We start from the raw sequence: 23,167 nt of genomic DNA on the forward strand, positions 1-23,167 counted from the left end.
CCAGTGAAATATTTTTAAGTGCTTTATCTGAAAGCTACCTTGAGCAGTTAAACAGAGAACTGACTCGTGGTGATAACATATTAGACCTTCTGATGACAAACAGACCTGAACTATTTGAAACAGTTCATGCGGAACAGGGAATCAGTGATCATAAAGTGGTTACTGCATCAATGATTTCAGCCTTATATAGAAATATTAAAAAAGGCAGGAAGATTTTTCTGTTTAGCAAAAGTGACAAAAAGCAGATTACAGAGTACCTGACGGCTTAACACAAAACCTTTGTCTCAAGTACAGATAGTGTTGAGGATCAGTGGATAAAGTTCAAAGCCATCGTATAATATGCGTTACATGAGTATGTGCCAAGCAAGATCGTAAGAGATGGAAAAGAGCCACCGTGGTACAACAATCGAGTTAGAAAACTGCTGCAGAAGCAAAGGGAACTTCACAGCAAACATAAACATAGCCAAAGCATTGCAGACAAACAAAAATTACGTGGAGTGAAATGTAGTGTGAGGAGGGCTATGCGAGAGGCGTTCAATGAATTCGAAAGTAAAGTTCTATGTACTGACTTGGCAGAAAACCCTAAGAAATTTTGGCCTTCTGTCAAAGCGGTAGGTGGATCAAAACAAAAAATCCAGACACTCTGTGACCAAAATGGTACTGAAACAGAGGATGACAGACTAAAGGCCGAAATACTAAATGTCTTTTTCCAAAGCTGTTTCACAGAGGAAGACTGCACTGTAGTTCCTTCTCTAGATTGTCGCACGGATGACAAAATGGTAGATATCGAAATAGACAACAGAGTGATAGAGAAACAATTAAAATCGCTCAAGTGGAAAGGCCGCTGGACCTGATGGGATACCAGTTCGATATTACACAGAGTACACAAACGAACTTGCCCCCTTCTTGCAGCGGTGTACTGTAGGTCTCTAGAATAGTGTAGCGTTCCAAAGGATTGAAAAGTGGCACAGGTCATCCCCGTTTCCAAGAAGGGACGTCAAACAGATGTGCAGAACTATAGACCTATATCTCTAACGTCGATCAGTTGTAGAATTTTGGAACACGTATTATGTTCGAGCATCATGACTTTTCTGGAGACTAGAAATCTACTCTGTAGGAATCAGCATGGATTTCGAAAAAGACGATCCTGTGAAACCCAGCTCGCGCTATTCGTCCACGAGACTCAGAGGGCCATAGACACGGGTTCACAGGTAGATGCCGTGTTTCTTGACTTCCGCAAGGCGTTCGATACAGTTCCCCACAGTTGTTTAATGAACAAAGTAAGAGCATATGGACTATCAGACCAGTTGTGTGATTGGATTGAAGAGTTCCTAGATAACAGAACGCTGCATGTCATTCTCAATGGAGAGAAGTCTTCCGAAGTAAGAGTGATTTCAGGTGTGCCTCAGGGGACTGTCATAGGACTGTTGCTATTTACAATATACATAAATGACCTGGTGGATGACATCGGAAGTTCACTGAGGCTTTTTGCAGATGATGCTGTGGTGTATCGAGAGGTTGTAACAATGGAAAATTGTACTGAAATGCAGGAGGATCTGCGCATGGTGCAGGGAATGGCAATTGAATCTCAATGTAGACAAGTGTGTTGCGAATACATAGAAAGATAGATTCCTTATCATTTAGCTACAAAATAGCAGGTCAGCAACTGGAAGCAGTTAATTCCATAAATTATCTGGGAGTGTGCAGTAGGAGTGATTTAAAATGGAATGATCATATAAAGTTGATCGTCGGTAAAGCAGATACCAGACTGAGATTCATTGGAAGAATCCTAAGGAAATGCAATCCGAAAACAAAGGAAGTAGGTTACAGTACGCTTGTTCGCCCACTGCTTGAATACTGCTCGTCAGTGTGGGATCCGTACCAGATAGGGTTGATAGCAGAGAGAGAAGATCCATCGGAGAGCAGCGCGCTTCGTTACAGGATCATTTAGTAATCGCGAAAGCATTACAGAGATGATAGATAAACTCCAGTGGAAGACTCTGCAGGAGAGACACTCAGTAGCTCTGTACGGGCTTTTGCTAAAGTTTCGAGAACATACCTTCACCGAAGAGTCAAGCAGTATATTGCTCCCTCCTACGTATATCTTGCAAAGAGACCATGAGGATAAAATCAGAGAGATTAGAGCCCACACAGAAGCATACCCACAATCCTTCTTTCCATGAACAATACAAGACTGGAATGGAAGGGAGAACCGATAGAGGTACTCAGGGTACCCTCCGCCACACATCGTCAGGTGGCTTGTGGAGTGTGGATGTGGATGTGGATGTAGATGTAGATGTAGATATCACTCGTGTGGGTACTGAATTGGTAGCAGCAAGTGAACAAGCGGCATAAGCTGCCTCCCCAGTCCCATCATGCCTTTCTCAGCCATGGACAATATCATCCTCCAGTGGAACTGCAGTGGTTTCTTCTACCATCTAGCTGAGCTTCGCCAACTTATCAGCCTTTACCCTTTCTTCTGCATTGATCTACAGGGAACTTGGTTTCCAGCGATACGAACCCCCGCCCTCTGTGGCTATTAGGGTTATTATAAGAACCGGGCAGATTATGAAAGGGTATCAGGGGGCGTCTGTATCTATATCCTTCACTCTCTTCACAGTGAGTCTGTTCCTCTACAAACACCTTTAGAGGCTGTCGCTGTTTGGGTGTGGACACCGCAGGCTCTTACTGTCTGCAGTCTGTATCTTCCACCAGATGGTGATGTCCCGCAGCATGTCCTGGCTGCACTGATAGCGCAACTGCCTCCGCCTTTCCTGTTACTGGGTGACTTTAACGCCTATAACCCTCTTTGGTGTGGGTCAGTGGCAACAGGTGAAGGCGCCATAGTTGAGAATGTATTGACACAGCTAGACCTTTCGATTTTAAATGATGGTGCCTTCACACATTTCAGTGTGGCACACGGCACGTACTCCGCCATCGAGCTTTCGATCTGCAGCACTAGCCTCTTACCGTCTGTCCAATGGAGTGTGCATGACGACCTATGTGGTAGTGGCCACTTTCCGATCTTTCTGTCACTGCCACAGTGTCACTCTTCTGGGTGCCCTTGCAGATGGGCTATGAATAAGGCTGACTGGGACTTGTTTTCCTCCACTGTCGCTATTGATCCTGTTTCTCATGAAGCCATTGATGCGGTGGTTCACTCAGTCACCACCAGCATAGTTACTGCCACAGAATCTGCCATTCCCCGTTCTTCTGGGTCCCCTCGGCGGACGACTGTGCCTTGGTGGTCGTCTGAGGTCGCTGAAGTGATTAAAGATTGCCGGTGGACGCTCCAGCATCACAAGCGACATCCCTTCATAGAACACCTCATCGCCTTCAAATGGCTGCGTGTGCGGGCCTGCTGCCTTATCCACCAACGCAAGGAGGATTGCTGGGAGAGGTATGTGTCCACCATTGGCCTCCATGTCTCTCCATCGCAGGTCTGGGCCAAGATTAGACGCCTCTATGGCTATCGGACCCCTGTAAGCGTCCCTGGCTCTCACTGAATGGAGCAGTTTGTACTGACTCTGATGTAATTGCCAACCACTTGGCAGAGCATTTCGCTCTGAGTTCCCCTTCTGTAAATTACCCACTGGCCTTCTGCTCCATTAAAGAGCGGATGGAATGTCGGAGCCTTTCATTTCGCACCCACCGTGCTGAATCCTACAATGTTCCATTCAGTGAGTGGGAATTTGACAGTGCCTAGCTGCTTGCCCAGATACAACTCCTGGGCCAGATTGCATCCACTGAAACACCTTTCAGTGGACTGCCAGCGACGCCTCCTCGACCTTTACAACCGTATTTGGGTCGAGGGTGAGTTTCCATTGCAATGGCAGGAAAGCATAGGTATCCCCGTTTCGAAACCTGACAAGAACCCTTTGGAGGTGGACAGCTACTGCCCCATTAGCCTCACCAACGTTCTTTGCAAGTTCCTTGAACAAATGGTGAGCCGGCAGTTGAGTTGGGTACTCGAGTCTCAGGGCCTTCTGGCTCCATCTCAGGGTGGATTTCGTAAAGGCCGCTCTGCTGCCAACAATCGGGTGAGCCTGGAGTCAGCCATCTGTACAGCCTTTGCCCTCCATCAGCTCCTGGTCGCTGTCTTTTTCGACATGCGGAAGGCGTACGATACGACAAGGTGTCGTCATATCCTCTCTACGCTTCATGGTTGGGGTCTTTGGGGTCCACAGCTGATTTTCATTCGAAATTTTCTGTTGTATCGTATCTTCTGCGCACAAGTCGCGGCCTCCCATAGTTCCTCCTGAGTCCAGGAGAACAGGGTACCACAGGGGTCTGTCCTCAGTGTCTGCCTGTTTTTAATTGCAATAAACGGGCTCGCTGCAGCGGTGGGAACGTCTGTCTCAGCTTCGCTGTATGCTGACGACTTCTGCCTGTACTATAACTCCATTGGCATTGCAGCTGCTGAACGTCAGTTGCAGGGCGCTATGTGCAAGGCGCAGTCTTGGGCTGTAGCGCATGGTTTCCAGTTTTCGGCTGCCAAGACCTATGTTATGCATTTATGCCGGCGACGAACAGTCCACCCTGAGCCATGGCTTTATCTTGCCGGCAAACTTCTTGCTGTCGCAGAGACACATCTGTTTTTGGGTGTGGTTTTTGATGCCCAGTTGACTTGGCTCCCACATATTCGGCAGCTTAAACATATGTGTTGGTGGCATCTTAATGCTCTGCGATACTTGAGCCACACCAGCTGGGGCGCCGACCTCTCTACCCTCTTATGGCTCTACCAGACGTTAATCCAGTCCCGTCTGGATTATGAGAGCCTGGCTTATGGTTCAGCATCCCCATCTGCATTGCGTGTGCTGGACCCAATCCTTCACAGCGGGATCCGACTTGCCACTGGTGCTTTCCGAACCACCCCTGTGGACAGCATACTTGTGGAGGCAAGTGTTCCTCCCAGTGCGGTTACGGTGCCAACTTTTACTGGCCGCTTATGCTATGCATGTTTGTAGCTTGCCTGGGCATCCTAATTATCGTCTTCTGTTCCTGCAGTTGGTCACCCGTCTCCCAGAACGTTGGCCCCGGTCGGGTTGTAAGATTGCCGTTCGCGTCAGATAGCTTCTCTCCGGGCTTCTGGTTTTCCCTCTTCCACCTCCTATCCGGGCCCCTCTGCGTACACCCCCGTGGTGTGTGCCCCGCCCTTGCCTTCGGCTCGAATTGGCACAGGGCCCGAAGGACTCAGTCCGTCCGGAGGCCTTCTGCCCGTTGCGGCCGATCTGTGGTCTTTATGTGGACCCCAAGCCATGTTGGGATACCCTGCAATGAAAAGGTTGACCACCTGGCGAAAGAGGCTACCAGTAAACCATCTCTGGAGATTGGTCTCCCGGCAACTGATTTGCAGGCAATCTTACACCGCAAAATTTTTGAACTATGGGACACTGAATGGCGCATCCTGCCCATGCCGAACAAACTCTGTCCTATCAAGGAGACGATGACTGTGTGGCCGTCATCCATGCGGGTCTCTCGCAAGGAGGCTGTTGTCCTCTGCCGGCTGCACATTGGGCACACTCGGCTGACGCACGGCCACCTATTGCGCCATGAGGACCCTCCTCTTTGCCACTGGGGTTCCGGTTTGTTTGTGGTCCACATTTTGTTGGAGTGTATCCTTTTAGCTGTGCTCAGGCATACGTTAGCATTGCCTGTTATGCTCCCTGCCCTTTTAACTGATGACTCTGCCATGGCGGACTTAGTTTTGCATTTTATTTGGGCAGGGGGCTTTTATAACTTAATCTAAGTGTTCGTCCTTTTTTGTGTTGACTCTGGCATTTAGCCTACAGTTTTAGACTGAGTTTTTAATATGTTTCTCGGTGGTTGGCTTTTCCTTTTTTCTCTATGGTCGGCCAACCACTGTCACACTCAGTGTAATTTTAATTAGTTTTGTTTGGTCTTTGTCTCAGTTTCTCTTGTCCTGTGTCATCTGTCATCTTTTCCTTGTTTGTTTTTTTATTCTCTGTCGGTGTTTTTAGTTTTTGGAAAAAGGGACCGATGACCATAGCAGTCTGGTCCCTTTAATCTCACAACCAACCAACCAGCATGGATGTACAGGTATGCATCAGCAAAAAGGCTCAATCGTCTGAAAGGAAACTACCTGAAGAGCAAAGACCAAAAACCATTCTACAAGTTCGATCACATGTGAAGGTTCTTCTCAATGTTTTCTTTGATTACAGTGAGATAGAGCATCGTGAGTTCCTGCCTTATGGTTGTACAGTCAATAAGGTATACTACCTGGAAGTTATGCACTGTTTGCCTGAAGCAGTCCAAAGGAAATGACCAGAAGTGTAGCAAAGGCAAATTCTAGTTCACTCAAAATTAAACTTCGACTGTGTGAAACATACTTGTAATTATACTCAAAAGAATCATGTATAATAGCATTATATATAAATAAAACTTTAGAAAGTCCGGGTTATTCTTAGGTAACTTAAGTTTACAGGCGGACTTATCCGTTCCGTATGCTGTATATACAGGGTATTTCAAAAATGACTGGTATATTTGAAACGGCAATACAAACTAAACGAGCAGTGATAGAAATAAACCGTTTGTTGCAATATGCTTGGGACAACAGTAAATTTTCAGGCAGACAAACTTTCGAAATTACAGTAGTTATGTCAACAACAGATGGCGCTGCGGTCTGGGAAACTCTATAGTACGATATTTTCTACATATCCACCATGCGTATCAATAATATGGCGTAGTTTCTGAATGAAATTACCTGAAACCTTTGACAAGGTGTCTGGCGGAATGGCTTCACATGCAGATGAGATGTACTGCTTCAGCTGTTCAATTGTTTCTGGATTCTGGCGGTACACCTGGTCTTTCAAGTGTCGCCACAGAAAGAAGACACAGGAGTTCATGTCTCGCGAATAGGGAGGCCAATCCACGCCGCCTCCTGTATGTTTCGGATAGCCCAAAGCAATCACACGATCATTGAAATACTCATTCAGGAAATTAAACACGTCGGCCGTGCGATGTGGCCTGGCACCATCTTGCAAAAAAACCACGAGGTGTTCGCAGTGTTGTCTAAGGCAGCTTGTACCGCCACAAATTCACGAAGAATGTCCAGATAGCGTGATGCAGTAATCGTTTCGGATCTGAAAAATGGGCCAATTATTCCTTTGGAAGAAATGGTGGCCCAGACCAGTACTTTTTGAGGATGTAGGGACAATGGGACTGCAACGTGGGGCTTTTCGGTTCCCCATATGCGCCAGTTCTGTTTATTGACGAAGCTGTCCAGGTAAAAATAAGCTTCGTCAGTAAACCAAATGCTGCCCACGTGCATATCGCCGTCATCAATCCTGTGCACTATATCGTTAGCGAATGTCTCTCGTGCAGCAATGGTAGCGGCGCTGAGGGGTTGCCGCGTTTGAATTTTGTGTGGATAGAGATGTAAACTCTGGCGCATGAGACGATACGTGGACGTTGGCGTCATTTGGACCGCAGCTGCAACACGGCGAACGGAAACCCGAGGCCGCTGTTGGATCACCTGCTGCACTAGCTGTGCGTTGTCCTCTGTGGTTGCCATACGCGGTCGCCCTACCTTTCCAGCACGTTCATCCGTCACGTTCCCAGTCCATTGAAATTTTTCAAACAGATCCTTTATTGTATCGCTTTTCGGTCCTTTGGTTACATTAAACCTCCGTTGAAAACTTCGTCTTGTTGCAACAACACTGTGTTCTAGGCGGTGGAATTCCAACACCAGAAAAATCCTCTGTTCTAAGGAATAAACCATGTTGTCCACAGCACACTTGCACGTTGTGAACAGCACACGCTTACAGCAGAAAGACGACGTACAGAATGCGCACCCACAGACTGCGTTGTCTTCTATATCTTTCACATCACTTGCAGCACCATCTGTTGTTGAAAATTGTAACTACTGTAATTTCGAAAGTTTGTCCGCCTGAAAATGTACTGTTGTCCCAAGCATATTGCAACAAACGGTGTATTTCAATCGCTGCTCGTTTAGCTTTTATTGCCGTTTCAAATATACCGGTCATTTTTGAAACACCCTGTAAATATTTTCTTGTACATAAAAACACTGTGTGCCAGTTCAGTTTCTGATAATGCCATCATTATATAGTCTTTTAATTTTCCTTGTTGAATCTATTATGGCTGACACTTAATCAGTTTGATGTTATGGTACTCATTCATTTTAAAGAAGGGCACTTGTAATAATTGTCTTTTTCTTTTTACATACGATTAAAAATAGAGGATAAAAGTATTTCCTATAGGGGATACTCCAGTGTGACCACAAGAAAATTACTTTTCGCTTCTCACTATAAATTCAGTTTATCTTAAGTACATACTTAAGATTTTGTATTAAACTTTCTGAGCTCCTTGCAGGGTCGTTGGCTGCTAACATTGTGTCTAATGAGTATTGTACTATAATGTAACCCCCCTTGCAAACCCAATAAAAAAGTAAACATATAATTCTATAAGTTACCCTCAAAAAATTTTTCTCATACAAAGAATTGTGATATGACTGAAGATGATGTGTTGCAGTATCCTAAAAGTTTTCCTGTAAAATAAACTTGAGGTTAATTGTATGGAAAGGAAAATTCTCTTAAGGAAACTACAAAATTGTGAGACAGAATTGCTGGCCAGTACCTACATTGAGGAGCAACACCAGTACTGACAATACACACATGTATGTATGGGAGGGAGGAGAGGTGTGTGTGGGGGGGGGGGGGGGGGAAGAGAGAGAGAGAGAGAGAGAGAGAGAGAGAGAGAGAGAGAGAGAGAGAGAGAGAGAGAGAGAGAGAGCGGGGGGGGGGGGGGGGGAGGGTGGAAGGGGGGGATATTAAATAGGGAAGACCCATAACACCTGTTGCAGGTCCCTTTCATCCTGAGATCTGAGTTACCTGCCCTTCCTTTGTAACCTTCTCCAAACAGTCCTTCTCTTCCAGAAAGCAACTGTTAGTACAAAAGCTAGGATGGTGTCGTAGTACACTCATGAAATGGTTGTACAGGGAAATCCCCACTGCATCGCTACCTCGGAGTGCTGTGTCCCATCGCTCATGCACTGACTATAACACTATATTCAAACTCACTTAAATATTGATAACCTGCGATTGTAGTAGCTGTATCTGATCTAACAACTGTGCCAGGCACGTGTTGTGTTATATAGGCATTGCCAATCGCAGCACAATATTCTGCCTCTTTACATGTGTCTGTATTTGAATACACATTCCTATACCAGTTTCTTTGGCACTTGTGTGTGTGTGTGTGTGTGTGTGTGTGTGTGTGTGTGTGTAGACCATGGTCGGCTCCTGCAGCTATGTGCAGCAGCAAGTTCCATATCTGTCCTGCTAGAGTATGGAATACAAATATGAAGGTAATAAAAACAGAAAAATCTGTTTTACCCTTAACTTTGATTATGGCTAACAAAATTCTTAACAGAAGCTAAATTTGACCATTACAGGCTTTTGCAGGTGTGCTTTGGTTTTCTGGAAATTAGGCCTGTGTGTAAGGTACATTTTTGTGACTGACCTCTCATTTGCTACTGTAGGAGAGTTCCTCAGAGACAATGGAAATATAGGTAGTTGATTTTCCAACGTAAAATACTTTCAGAAGTTGATCAATTTACACTTCACTTGCTCAGCTAACAAACTATAGAACTATTTATTTAAAAAATGGCATTATATCCACCAGTTAAATATTTTATTGGTTAACACTACCTAGTTTTGAGTGTAACTAGTGAATCTGATGAAGACATTTTAGAAAATTCTGTTAGCTTGAGATTCAATGCATATATAAATTTGTGCATGCCAGCTCAGCTTTATTTTGTTTTTTTTATGTTTGATATGTATGCATTACTCTTATGACAATTTAGTGATTCAGTTTTGACAATATTATGAAAAAGATAGTGATATTCCCCATGTAGAGGAGATGTTGAGTGCAGACACACACAATGAAAAGACTGTTGTACATGTGAGCTTTCAGCCAAAAGGCCATCTTCTTATGTAGAAAACACACACACTTCCACAAATTCACACATGACTACTGTCTCTGGCCACTAAGATGGACTGGGAACACTTGCACCTGATGGGAAAAGCAATGTGGGTGGTGGGGGTAAAGCGGAGGCTGGATCAGTGAGGGGGAGGGGTAGCAGGTTAGGAGTGGTGGACGATATAGTGCTGCTTGTGGGAGCATGCAAGGACATGTTGGGTATAGGGTAGGACTGCTAGGTGCAGTGAGGGAGTTCGAGGGGGGTATGGAGTGGAGGAAGAGAGAAGTAAAGGAGGAGGAAAAAGGAAGAACTAGTGGGTGTATTGGTGGAATAGAAGGCCGTGTAGTGCTGGGGTAGGGACAGGGAAGGGGACAGATGGGTGAAGGTCAGGGATTAACCAAGTTGGCGCCAGTGGGATTATGGGAATGTAAGATAACATTGCAGGGAGAGTTCCCACATGTGCAGTTCAGAAAAGCTGGTGTTGCTAGGGAGGGTCTATATAGCACAGGCTATGAAGCAGTCATTGAAGTGAAGCAAACTGTGTTGGGCAGCATGTACAGCAACTGGATGGTCCGGCTTGTCAGTGGCCATTCATGTGGACAGATATCTTGCTGATTGTCATGCTGGTGTAGAATGCAGCATGGTGATCGCAGCATAGTTTGTGATCCCAGTATAGTTTGTAGATCACATGGCTGCTATCACAGGTAGCCCTGCCTTGAAGGGATGGATGAGGCTTGTGAGTGGACTGGAGTAGGTGGCAATGTATGGGGCAGGTCTTGTATCTAGGTCTGTTACAGGGATACGAGCCATTAGGCAGGGGATTGGGAGCCTGGGTGTAATTTAGTAGTGACGGATGAGGATATGGCCTAGGTTCGATGGGCAGTGGAATACCACTGTGGGAGTGGCAGGAAGGATAGTGAGTTGGACAGTGCTTGTTTCAGGGTATGAGAAGAAGTCAAAATCCCAGTGGTGAATGTGATTGTTACTCCAGTGGTGGTTGGTACTATGTCAAGAGGGGAGTGCTTGTTTGTGGCCATACAGTGAGAATGTGGAATGTGGTAGGTGACTGGAGAGATGGGGTATGGGAGATCTGTTTCTGTACAAAGATTAGAAGGTAATTTTGGTCTGTGAAGGTCTCAGTGAGACCCTTGGTATATTTTGAGAGTGGCTGCTCATCACTGCAGATGCGATGGCCACAGGTGGCCAGGGTATATAGAAGGGACTTCCTGGTATGGATTGGTTGGCAGCTGTCAGTGTGTGGTATTGCCGGTGGTTGGTGGTTTTGATGGGGATGGAGGTACTGGTGTAGCCATTTTGAGATGGAGGTCAATATCAAGGAAGGTGGAAAGTTGTGTTGAGGAGGACCAGGGGAAGTGAGTGGGGAAGAAAGTGTTGGGCTTCAGTGGGAAAGTGAAAAGTGTCCCCACTCTCGAACCAGACTGTGGAGATATCAGAAGTGAATCTGAACCATGTGAGGGGTTAGGGATTCTGGGTGGTTAGGAAGGATTCATCTAGATGGCCCATGAATAAGTTGGCATAGGATGGCACCATGTTGATGCCCATTACTGTACCACGTGTGTTTGTAGGCAATTCCTGCAAATATGAAATAATTGTGGGTGAGGATATAGTTGGTCATGGCCACCAGGAAGGCTGTTGTAGGTTTGGAATCAATCCGGCAATGGAAAAGGTAGTGTTCAATAGCAGCAAGCCATGGGCATTAGGGATGTTATTGTAGAGGGAATGGCTTCAGTAGTGATGAGCAGGGTGCTGTGTGGCAAAGAAACGGGACCTGTGGGGAGTCGGTGGAGGAAATTGTTGATATCTTTGGTATAGGTCGGTAGCTTACAGGCAATAGGCTGAAGGTGTTAGTCCCCAAGAGCAGAGAAGCTATCAGTGGAAGCACAGTCACCAACCACAATGGGTGACTTGGGTGATTGGGTTTATGGACTTTAGGAAAGATGTAGAAGGCAGGGGTGTGGGGAGTGGTAGGGATTAGCAGAGAGATGCTCAGTAGAGATGTTCTGAGATGGGTATAAGGAGCTGAGGAGAGGCTGGAGATCCTGTTGTATTTCTGGAATGGGGTCAGTGTGGCAAGGTTTGTAGGTGGATGAATATGACAACTGTCTAGGCTCCCACTGTCTGGTAATCCTTGCGGTTCAAGTTTATTGCGAATGTTTCTGTGAATGTTAGATTAGCTTGCATGCTGAGTGATTTAAAGGATGATGGTGAGGTAAGGTTCGAGGTTACAAAATTCTGAAATGTTAATAGTGGTGATTTGGGGGAAGTGGGGGTGAATTATGGTTGGGTGGAGGAGTGAACTAAGTCAGGCAGGATTCAACATTTGCTTTTGGTTGAGTCTGATTGGTAGGTCTGGTGGCGAAAAGGTTTCAACTGTAGGGACTGGGTGAAGGAGAGGAGGTCTCTAACAAATCCACTGTGATTGAATTTGGGAGTGGAGCTAAAGGTAAGGCCTTTGGAAGTGAATGATACTTCTGTGGGACTAAGGCTTTTGGGGATAGGTTCATGACTGTGTTGTGGGTCTGTTTATGTTCTGGATTCTGAATGAATGGTTGTGGGAAGGAGTTTTTGAGGGTATGGTAAATGTAGTAGGTCTACAAGGAAGGATTTGTCAGCTAAGAGGGGATGTGAGTGAGGGTTGGAGGCTGTTGTCGAGGTTGTGGATGGTGGTAGTCCATGACAGTAGCTGGAGGTGAAAAGGTTGGAGAGTTTCTTGAGATAGCATTGTTCATGCTTCTATAGTTCATGGAGGGCAAGACTTTCATTGTAAATGATGGGATACAAGAATTTGGGACTGCAGAGCAGGAGACTTTTACAGGTGGAGAGAAGGTATTGTAAGGACATTTGGGCCTAATTTGCATGGTTTAGCAAAGGCTATGGACTGGTGGAATTTGAACAGATGGAAGTCATTGTGGAAGGAGAGGTTGCAACCAGATGTGGGTAATTTGATGGTAAGGCAATTCGGGTGGATTTCATGAGCCAGGCGACAACACAGGAACAGTATATGGGACTGGGTTCTGGCTTGGTATAAGGAAACTGCTGCATTTGTGCAGATGGAAGGAGCAAGAATTTATGGTGGGCAATAAAAACACATAAAAATACTTGTGAAAAATCTCCTAAAATATGAAAAATGTATAAAAATATGCAGGAAAAATCACTGAAAGGATGGAATGGGTGAAGTATGGGGAAAAAGGTGAAATCTGAGGGATTAGGCATGATAGTGAGAGGCTAAAATGAACTGAGACTCATGTGAAAACACTATGAGCCAAAGAGAAGAACAAATAATAAAAGTGATGATAATGTGGGATTTATATTGTTGGTTGGGTATGTATGAAGAGGGGGGAGGGGGTGGGGGACTGGATTAGGTGAGGTTAGTCTGTGCAAATGAGAATAAGAGAAAAAGGGGGGGGGATGGTAATTTGAGGTTCAACAAGTTCATGTTGCACAGGAACATACAGAAAATAAAACACGAAAATATGCGAGAGTGAGGCAGGAAGTGTGATAAAGTTGGAGTCTAGGATTATAACCACTGAGCTCTGATGATAACCAACAAGCTATTTGTCTGCATGAATGGCCACTGACAAATTGTGGCCAAGAAATAGCTGGACCACTCGGTTGCTGAGCAGGCTGCCCAACACAGCGTGCTTCACATCAATGACTTCTTCACAGCCTGTGCCATCTGGATCATCCCTAACAGCTTTTCTGAATTGTGCAGGTGGGAACTCTCACTGTGATATATCCTATGTTCTTGTAATGCTCCCTGGCCTCAACCTTTGTTGGTGCCTATCTTTCACCCACTTCCCCTTTCCCCTCTCCTACCCAAGCACAACGGAACCTTCTATTCCGTCAGTGCACCCACTAGTCTCTCTTCCCCTCACTCCCCGGCCCTTCCTCTACTCCCCCCCCCCCTCCCCACTTGTCCACCGCTCCCCCATCCCCCTCAAGCTTCATGACTGCACCTAGCAGGCCTACTCTGTCTCCACAACTTCCCTTCATGCTCTCACAAGCAGCATTACACCCTCCCCCACCCCTTACTCTTCTATACTTTCCCTCCTCCTCCCCTTCCCCATCCCATCGTTGTCCTTATCCCTACCACCCAGATTGCTTCTCCTATCACATGCAGTTGCTCGCAGCTTCGCCTCAGTGGCCAGAGACAGTGAGCTGTGTTTGTGTGTGTGTGTTTGTGTGTTTGTGTGTGTGTGTGTGTGTGTGTGTGTGTGTGTGTGTGTGTGTGTGTGTGTGTGTTTTCAGTAGATACGTAATCTGTATTACGGGTATGTTCACATATAATATACACTTCTTGTAGAGAAGGGTCCCTGTTGACAACTAAATTTTGCACCATTTAACTGATGCATGAATGAAGATTTTTCTGGCATGTTATTAACAACTAAATTAGGCATTTAGTAAAGAAGTTATGTGCCTTATAAATATGTTTAATATTGCATTTTTAGGCAAGGAAATTACTCTCATGGATTTTACATATTGACATTGATATTGTAATTGTTTGAAAGTAGTAGGTATTTGTTTTAATATTAAATATGCGTTTTTGTATGTAATTTAGGAGGCTACATGATGTGCATGGTGGTGGCTGCTCTTCTGGACAGCCACAACAAACATTTTATCAACAGCAGAAGCACCAACATCACCCTCACCACTATCACCTTCACAGTCACCACCAACATCAGCAACACCAGCCACCATATTACCGCAGTGGGAACAATGGCAGTTACCAAAATAAGCGGCATTATAACAACAGTGGCAGCAGCAACAGTAACCACCAGAGGCAACAGTATACTCAGGCACTGCCTTTGCGGCACCCCATCCAGCAGCAGCAGCAGCAGCAGCAGCAGCAGCAGCAGCAACAACAACAACAACAATTGCAGCAGTCACAGAGGCAGTCACGTAGGCGCTTTTTTCTGCCTTTTCACTCTGGTGGATGTGGGCCACCTGTCTTTACAGCACCTGATCATTTCCTCGCACATGCACATCTCATGCAGGTTGCTGCCTCACCACCTCCTCCCCGACTTACAAATGGTTCTCAGTGGGATAAGGTATTAATGTTTTTTTTTCTGCAGTAGAGTTGTAGAAGTAGATTGGAATCACAATATTTCTTGAATGTTATGGCCAGTGGTATGGTGCATTACTTAATAGTATATTAAAGAAGTATAATTCGTTTAATACACACAATTTGGTTTATAGACTTCAGTGTCTTTTACCTAGTCAACAGATTTTTGTTTATAATTTCAGTTTTATTGGCTCCTGTATTTAATACACTATTATTGGATAAGCATTCAGCTGTATTATTGATGGTGTTGCACATGATAGATTTTGAAATTATACATTTCATTTTCAGACGTGTTTGTGGCAGTTCAGCTCACCTACAATATTGAAGTACATATTATGTGAAATAAATTGTAACCACTATGTAGTTCTGCTGTAAGCATAAAATATGCCAATTTTTGCGTGTACCCAGTGTGAAGAACAGACGTACAGCAACAGATGTTTTATGCGGGCTCATCGTGTGTACCTCAATATTTGATCTTCATAGTGGATACACCAAGGAATATCCATATTTTCTGCATACTGAACTGCTGATTTATGTTGTTTGTTTTGAATCACTTTAAGTGATCTATTTTGGAAATGGACTGCCCTGCCCCCCCCCCCCCCCCCCCCCCACACACACACACACCCACACACCTTAAGATGAAGTTATTTAGTTTCGAAATCGATCATTTTAATTAAATACCATCAATAAAGCAGGTGCATGGATTATTCAACAATATTATATTAATGGAATATATGAAATAATGAGAAGTCAATACAGCTACACCTTGCTTTCCTTAACCTTGAAAAGGCATTTAACAGAGGTGCACGTGAGTTGATTTGGCTTGCTCTGCGATGGAGTACCTGGAGAACTAGTAAGTTGAGTCAGACTGTTCTACCATGACCCTAATACACACACACACACACACACACACACACACACACACACACACACACACACACACACACACACCCCTATCTCTCCATCATCACAGTAATGGATATGGTCACAGGAGATTTGCAGAAAACTGCACCCTCTTCGTTACTGTATGTTGATGATGTGTTATTAGCCTTTGAAGCTAAAACTGACATGCCATGTCAAGTACAGGCCTGGAAGAACTACCTAGCAGTAGTAGCTCTACTGGATACTATCAGAATCAGTGGTGTTGACCTCCTAACAATAGTGACTTTTAAGTACCGAGGCTTGACAATTGCTGGTGATGGAAATCTCGGTGCAGGAATCTCTAACCAACTGAGCAGCAGTGCCTCAAATGGCGTTCTGTGATTGGTTTACTTGTGACCAGAAGATTCCAAACAGGCTCAAGTTGAAAGTATACCAATCAGTAATCTGTTCAGTTGTACTGCATGGTGCTGAATACTGGCCTTCAACAAAAGAAGTCATGGGAACTGAGATGCTCAGGTGGACATCTGGAATAACATTGCATGATCATATCACAAATTATGAAGTTCATAAATTATGTGGAGTAGTACCAGTAGCAGAGAAGATTAGGAAAATATGTCTATGATGGTATGGGCATGTTCTCAGAACAAATGCAACAGTTTCAAGGAGTGTTTTTAGTTTGAGATTAAATAATAAATGGCCAGTAGGACAATCTAGGGAATGACGAATTTTTCCACTTTGCATGATGATCTCAAGATCTCCTGCATGCACCCTGATTGGCCACAATGTCTGATAAAATTGTGACAGAGCGCCAAAACAATGTGCCCTGCCAGCATGCAAGTCAAACATCAATGCAAGAGGAGGATGTTGTCAATGACTGCATTTACAGCAAAAGATTTGGATATAAGATTCCAACTTGAAAGGTATCCCCATGTAATTTTAATACACAGTCAAGCTGCGTATGAACTAGTGACATTTCCAGTTTCATATGGGAAGCACTAACTGTCTGGCAAGATGAATTATGTGGCATGGTGGTAATAAATTACTTATGCAAACTTGTCTCGTGAATCAGTCAGTCTTAGTGAGAACCTTATCAAATCCTATATTACTGCCTGAGATTAGACTTCACATACAGACAGAAAAAATTCTGTGGGAGAACTTCAATTTATAATATAGAGTTATTCTAAATGATGGACCCATTTTGAGAACTTCATATTTATTCAAGTACAACTCCAAAATGAAGCAGCTTTATACCAATGAAAAGAGGAAGTTTCAAAAATTTTTCATAATGTTTGATATCAGTTTAATAAATTTAATAATTTGTAATTAATTAGTTTTTAATAATCAGTTAATAATTATAAATATGATGAATGTTATAAATGTTCAGTGTGGTACGAAATGCCCACTGCACTGCAATTTGTGAATCATTTTTTACGAACTCAAGAATGCAGAAAACCTTGTGCTCCACAGTCACCGTCTCATTCACAACTTACAGTGAAACAGAATGAAGGCCCTATTGCTGTGCAAACTCTACTGGCTGCTTCTTAAACCTTCATCGCCCACCAGCCACCACCTGCCAATCACTTTGAAACTACTTCTTTTCATTGGTATAAAGCTTGTTCATATTGGATTTGTACTTGAATACATATGGATTTTTGAGAGTGGATCCATCATTTAGAATAACCCTGTATGTATATATGCAAACTACTTTGCAGTTCATCATATAAGTTTTTCGGCAGATATTGTAGAGTGTAGTAAATTGTATGACTAATATGTTGTTCCATTAAGTTCAATGCTACACAATATGTGGAGCCACAGTAGAGAAGAAATCTCCAGATGTTTTAGATTATCACTTAACACATCCACGAGATGATGTACTGAAAGTGATAAAGTGAAAATATGATGGCAAAAAATATTATGAGTTGATAGCTGGCATGCAAATTAAAAAGTGTTGGCAAATGTAGCTTTTGTCTGTGAGACTTCCTGTACATTCAGATAAACTTAGATTCTGTGCATGGTATAGATCTTCGCTTGTCGGAATTTTGTAGGAGATGTTAGTAACATCATGCCAATTTTTTTAGACAAAATATACATTTATAGCTAGATAATTTCTGTATTGTAATATAGGCTCAGTAACTCATTTCATGATAACTTCTAATTTTTCATGTTTTTTGTGTGTTGAATCTGTTGTACTGTTATGTGAATGGGAATTGTCATTGTGACATAGCTGGATATTAAGCAGAATTGTTATGGACGTGACATTGCAGAAATGACCTATGAACAAAGACCATTGAAAAATGTACGGCAGAGTGCAGTTGAAGCAGTTGTGTGATGGTACTTAACAACAAAGTTCTAGAGTACCCAGGGCGCTTTCTAATATTGGGAATATAATTTTGTAGGAATAAGTAGAAATGAATACAGACTTTTCTGTTGTAGTAAAATCTCACAATTTAAAAGCCAATATCTGTGAGTGATGAGAAGAAATAATTAGAAATTCACTTGCTCATAAAATAGCTTTCTCAGCCATTAATATACAAAGACATTTCATGAAAAAATATTGAGTTTTAAATACTACATAGACGGAAATGTCAAGTCTTATTTGTGGGAGCATTCCACTTTTTTCCAGTCAAGTGTAAGTGTTTAAAGTTTAACCATATTGTTTCGATTCTGTTATTTTAAATAATTCATCTGATAGTTCAGTGGAGACTTAATATTTCAAATTTTTCAGCTGTCGCAAGACATTTGGGAGAAGTTCATTGAAAATCAACAGACCGAGGAGACTTACAAAAAGAAGATGCTTCTTTGGAAACATCTTTATATCTTCATTAAGGTAATTGTTAATATCAGTTTGTAATTGTTAATATCTGTTCACATATTTCTTGAATGCGTATTGTAATACATGAGAAAATGTCAAATATATAATTTATTATTTTAACATCATTAGCTTGGCAATGATACTGACCTGCCAGTCGTGTCTACAGAAACTGATTTACATATAGATATTAACTGTTTCCACAGTAGAGATCAATAAAGAAAAAGTACATTGTGAAAGATAAGTCACTGTGTAAAACTTATAAGAAGCATTTTGTTGGGAAACTACTGCTTGTTAATGCCTCTTATTTCTGTATAGAACTGTACTTTTGGATAGATGTGAAATAATGGAAACTGATGTACTGAGGGTATCCAGAAACTAGATTTCTCACGCACCATGTGCTCATTGAGAAAGTTAAGTGCACATTTGCAAGGAATGCAGGAGATGGCTATCTCGAGAGAAATTTTGCATTTATGATGGCACATGGATTTGTTGTTGTAGTGTCTGCAAATGGTGAGTGTGGCTCTTTTTGATGCCAGCTGTGAAATAAAACCATTGATAAAGTAACAAGTAACTGTGCATCAGTTGATATTTGTTGTTAGATTAATGTAGTTTTTTGGTTGGATGTCCTGACCAAGTAAATATAATATTGTTAGTGCAGCCAGATTCCCAAAGTTTTTAAAGTGTCCACACATCACATTTTCTACAGGTATTACTGTGTAGAGGTGTTAGTTATCCATCCAGTACTGCTGTTCTTGATCTCACTGATTTCTGTCTTTTCTTTTGCTCCGAGCAAGTCTTGTTTGGACAAAATTTTTGGTTGCAAGAAGTTGCAGTGACTGAAACACAGCGGTTATAATGTCAGGTGACAGATTTCAACACAACGGGAATACCAAATATGCTGCCTTGCTGTGACAAAAATAATAAAATCTCATTTCATGTGTTGAAGTAGCTCATTGCTTGATGTATGTTTCCTGATAAATGTTTTCTTTCCTTTTACAGCTATAGGGAAATTTTTGTTGGGGGTACCCATGTAATTGTATGGCTTTTGCATATGTATGTAAGTAAAATCATTAATAAAATGTTAAAAAACTATTGAACATCTTGAGTAGATATGTTGTACATGCTTCTGATTTGATCTTTTTGAAGCCCACACAAAATAGATATTGGTTTGGAGAACAGAATATGAGGATAATATTTGTATTTAAAATTATTTCCAGCTCAAACAATATTATACTGTTATTCTGAAATTGGAGTGCAGTCACATACAGGAAAAACAATGTTATAGCCATTTTAATGGGATTCTGTTAATAGTTCCTCTCCAAACAAAAGGTACTTTAATGTGTACCATTTATACTAGAGATGCATTATCGAATCCATTGCATTCTGGGTTACACAGTTCACGCGCATAATCTATCCAGTCTTCCAAATTCCTATATGAACATACGATAGAAATTGCCACTAATGTCTGTTGTTTATTATTATTATTATTATTATTATTATTATTATTATTATTACTGAGGGTTCTTTCTTGAAGTAATTCTTAAAAACACTTTTAAGTTGTACTACCAAGCTTTTTATAGAACAGAAAATAATCTGTTGTTGATAATATAATATAAACAGATAGATAAGGAATCTAGTCACCAAGCGGCAGCAGGGGATCACACACATAAAAGGATTTAATTTTTACAAGCTTCCGGAACCAGTTACTCCTATTTCTGGCAGAAGAGTTAAAGGGGAAGGAAGAGGGGTTAAGGAAAAGGACTGGAGAGGTTTAGGGAAAGGGGTACAGTTCAGAAAAGTCACCCAGAACCACAGGTTATGGGAGACTTACTGGACGGGATAAGAAGGAAAGATTGATTGTTGGGGACTGCACTGGAGGAGATTTGAAAACCTGAGAGCTTAAAGGTGGAAGACAGGATAATATGTAAGATAAAGATTACTACTAAAACATCATGCATGAGTTAATAATAGTGGAAAGGTAACTGCATTGTACATAACAGAAGTGGGACCGGAGATGGTGAAAAATAGATAACTTAGAAAATTAACGATATACAAAATGAAAATGGAGTAAAGAAAGGAGTAGTTACTGGGAATAAGTGCCGAGACCGAAGGAATTAACGTAAATTAAGGCCAGGCAGGTGGTGAGAACCAAGGACATGTTGTAGTGCTAGTTCCCACCTGCGGAGTTCTGAGAAACTGGTGTCTGGGGGAAGAATCCAGATGGAACGTGTGGTGAAACAGGTACTGAGACCATGACTGTCATTTTGTAGAGCAAGCTCTGCAACAGGATATTTTGTGTTGCCTGTATACATCCTCTGCCTACGCCCATTCATCCTGACTGATAACTGGTTGGTAATCATGCCAATGTAAAAGGCCGAACAGTGTTTATATAACAGCTGGTATATGATGTGTCCTTTCATAGGTGGCTCTCCCTTTGATTGTGTGTGTTTTGTCAGTTACAAGGCTGGAATGGGTGGTGGTAGGAGGGTGCATAGGGCAAGTCTTATAGTGAGGATGGTGACAGGGGCAGGAGCCGTAGGGTAGGGATCTGGGTGTAGGAGGAGCATAAGGTGGTGGTAGGAGGGTGCATAGGGCAAGTCTTATAGTGAGGATGGTCACAGGGGCAGGAGCCGTAGGGTAGGGATCTGGGTGCAGGAGGAGCATAAGGTCTGACAAGGGTATTGTGGAGATTGGGAGGGCGATGAAAAGCTGTTCTAGGTCTGGTGGGCAAAATCTCAGACAGAAAAATCTCATTTTAGGGCATGATTTTAGGAAGCCATGGTCTTGTTAAAGTATCTGATTCATACATTCAAGGCGACGATAATACTGGGTGACAAGCGGTACGCTCTGAAGTGTTTTGGAGGGATCAGTAGTACCAGGATTTGATGTGATGGCCTGGCAAATCTGATTTTTACTAGGCTGTTGGGATAATTACGTCCATGAAGGCTGAAGTGAGAGTGGTGTTGTATAGCTGTAAGGAGTTTGCAGCTGATCAGATACGTTTGCCTCGAATACCAAGGCTGTATGGCAGGTTGACATCTGTCAAAATGTAAGTACTGTTGTTTGTTAATAGATTTGATGGGGAAGGAAGTGTATAGATGGTCTTCGGGGAGGATGAGATCAACATAAAGGAAAGTGGTATGGGATTTGGAATAGGATAATGTGAAATCTAATTGGGAGAAGGTATTTAGAGATTCCAGGAATTTTAACAGGTCAGCTTCATCATGAGTGTGTACAGCAAAGGTGTCATCAGTGCATCTAAACCAAACTAAGGGCTGAAGGCTTACCCAGAAAAGGCCCCTCCAAGTGACCCATGGAAAGATTGGCATGGGAAGGAGTCATCCTGGTTCCCATGGCTGTACCCCTGATCTGTTTGTATGTCTGCCCCTCAGAGGTGAAATACATGTTGGTAAGTATAAAGTTAATTAAAGGGAGCAAGAAGGATGTAATAGGCTTGTAACCAGATGGGCATTGACTGAGGAAATATTCAGCAGCAGACTGATCATGTATGTGGGGAATTTTGGTATAGAGAGATGGCATCAATGGTGACAAGCAAGGTGTCTGATGGGAGTGGGATGGGCACGGATTTCAGACGCTCTAGAAAATTGTTGGTATCTTTAATAGGAGGATTGCAGATGTTGATCAACTAAGGCAGATGCATGTTCAGTGGGGGCTTTAAAGCCAGCAACTACAGGACAGCCAGGGTGATTGGGTTTATGGATCTTACGAAAAAGGTAAAAGGTGGGGTGCGTGGTTTGGGTGGAGTAAGAAGTTCTATGGAATGAGGTGTAAGTCCTTGTGGAGGGCTGAAGTTTTTGAGGGACTGCAGGTCAGTTTGAACCACAGGGATGGGATCTTGATGGCAGATGCTGTACCGTATTTACTTGAATCTAAGCCGCACTTGAATCTAAGCTGCACCTGAAAAATGAGACTCGAAATAAAGGAGAGAAAAAAAAATCACGAATTTAAGCCACACCTGAAATTTGAGACTTGAAATTCAAGGGGAGAGAGAAGTTTTAGGCCACACCTCCGAATCGAAACAAAGTTGGACCATTGTAATATGAGACACAATTTAGGTAGAATGAATTAAGATACAGCTACAGTAGTTTGGTTCGAGTCGTAAGCTTAGCAGTTAAGCTTTACCAGGTAGCCATTGCTATGCGTAAGGTGCTCCGTCTGTATTTATACGGATTCCCCTTTTTCACGTGCTTCGTCTGGATTGAATAGATTGCTTATTTTGCTTTGATCTGATAAGTGCCGTTTTCTTTGTTATAGGTGTTTACATCACTGTAAGCTGAAAATGCATTACTGTACTGTTCATTCATTGTTTGTCGCATTCTGATAGTGCGTGTTTACGGCCTGTCGCCGCTCGCAGCATGGTTTCCTTTTGTGCACGGTACCGCCTCTTAAAAAAAAAGAGAGAGAGAGGGGG

The 23,167-nt window shown here is 43.0% G+C and overlaps 1 protein-coding gene across 1 annotated transcript in view; it reads left to right on the top strand.

The window, feature by feature from the left end:
* LOC126281235 (poly(A) RNA polymerase gld-2 homolog A-like) overlaps positions 1-23,167 on the top strand; it is a 156,062-nt gene that overhangs the window by 18,179 nt on the left and 114,716 nt on the right. The window contains exons 4-5 of the mRNA XM_049980006.1: positions 14,538-15,027; positions 18,649-18,750. Of these exons, the coding sequence (XP_049835963.1) occupies positions 14,538-15,027; positions 18,649-18,750 (592 nt within the window). The remainder of the gene's footprint in view (positions 1-14,537; positions 15,028-18,648; positions 18,751-23,167) is intronic.

This window comes from Schistocerca gregaria, chromosome 7 (genome assembly GCF_023897955.1).
Source record: "Schistocerca gregaria isolate iqSchGreg1 chromosome 7, iqSchGreg1.2, whole genome shotgun sequence".
Classification (NCBI taxonomy): domain Eukaryota; kingdom Metazoa; phylum Arthropoda; class Insecta; order Orthoptera; family Acrididae; genus Schistocerca; species Schistocerca gregaria.